The sequence below is a fragment of the Camelina sativa genome, unplaced genomic scaffold, assembly GCF_000633955.1.
Source record: "Camelina sativa cultivar DH55 unplaced genomic scaffold, Cs unpScaffold24146, whole genome shotgun sequence".
Lineage (NCBI taxonomy): Eukaryota > Viridiplantae > Streptophyta > Magnoliopsida > Brassicales > Brassicaceae > Camelina > Camelina sativa.
Genome location: NW_010945127.1, coordinates 1 through 257, shown reverse-complemented (window position 1 = coordinate 257; position 257 = coordinate 1). Strand labels below are relative to the sequence as shown.

Here is a 257-nt window from a genome sequence, read left to right as displayed (position 1 = left end):
CCACGCCTATAAGGATTATTCCTTCTTCTCTTCTTGCAATCGTAGTAAGATCGGCCACGTCTACTGCAAGGCACATTGTTCTTTTTGAGAGCATCATAGCCAATGTAACGACGTCCTCTTGCGAGTTGACGTCGGTTTGTCTCTGAATCCATTAGAGATTCGAGCTCATCGTCCTCTCCGATGCAACCTTGCCCGTTGATGCATGATTTAGTCAGTGGATAGGTGGCATTGACGGATTTAGCTACCATAGCTAAGAT

The 257-nt window shown here is 45.9% G+C and overlaps 1 protein-coding gene across 1 annotated transcript; it reads right to left on the bottom strand.

Annotated features, from left to right (window-relative positions):
• Window positions 1-6: 6 nt before the first annotated feature.
• LOC109132120 (protein RALF-like 4) lies at window positions 7-254 on the bottom strand (the record flags this gene model as incomplete). The annotated part of the gene is made up of 1 exon (XM_019243229.1): window positions 7-254. A coding segment is annotated over one exon (248 nt), but the record flags the coding sequence as incomplete, so codon positions are not given.
• Window positions 255-257: the final 3 nt, after the last annotated feature.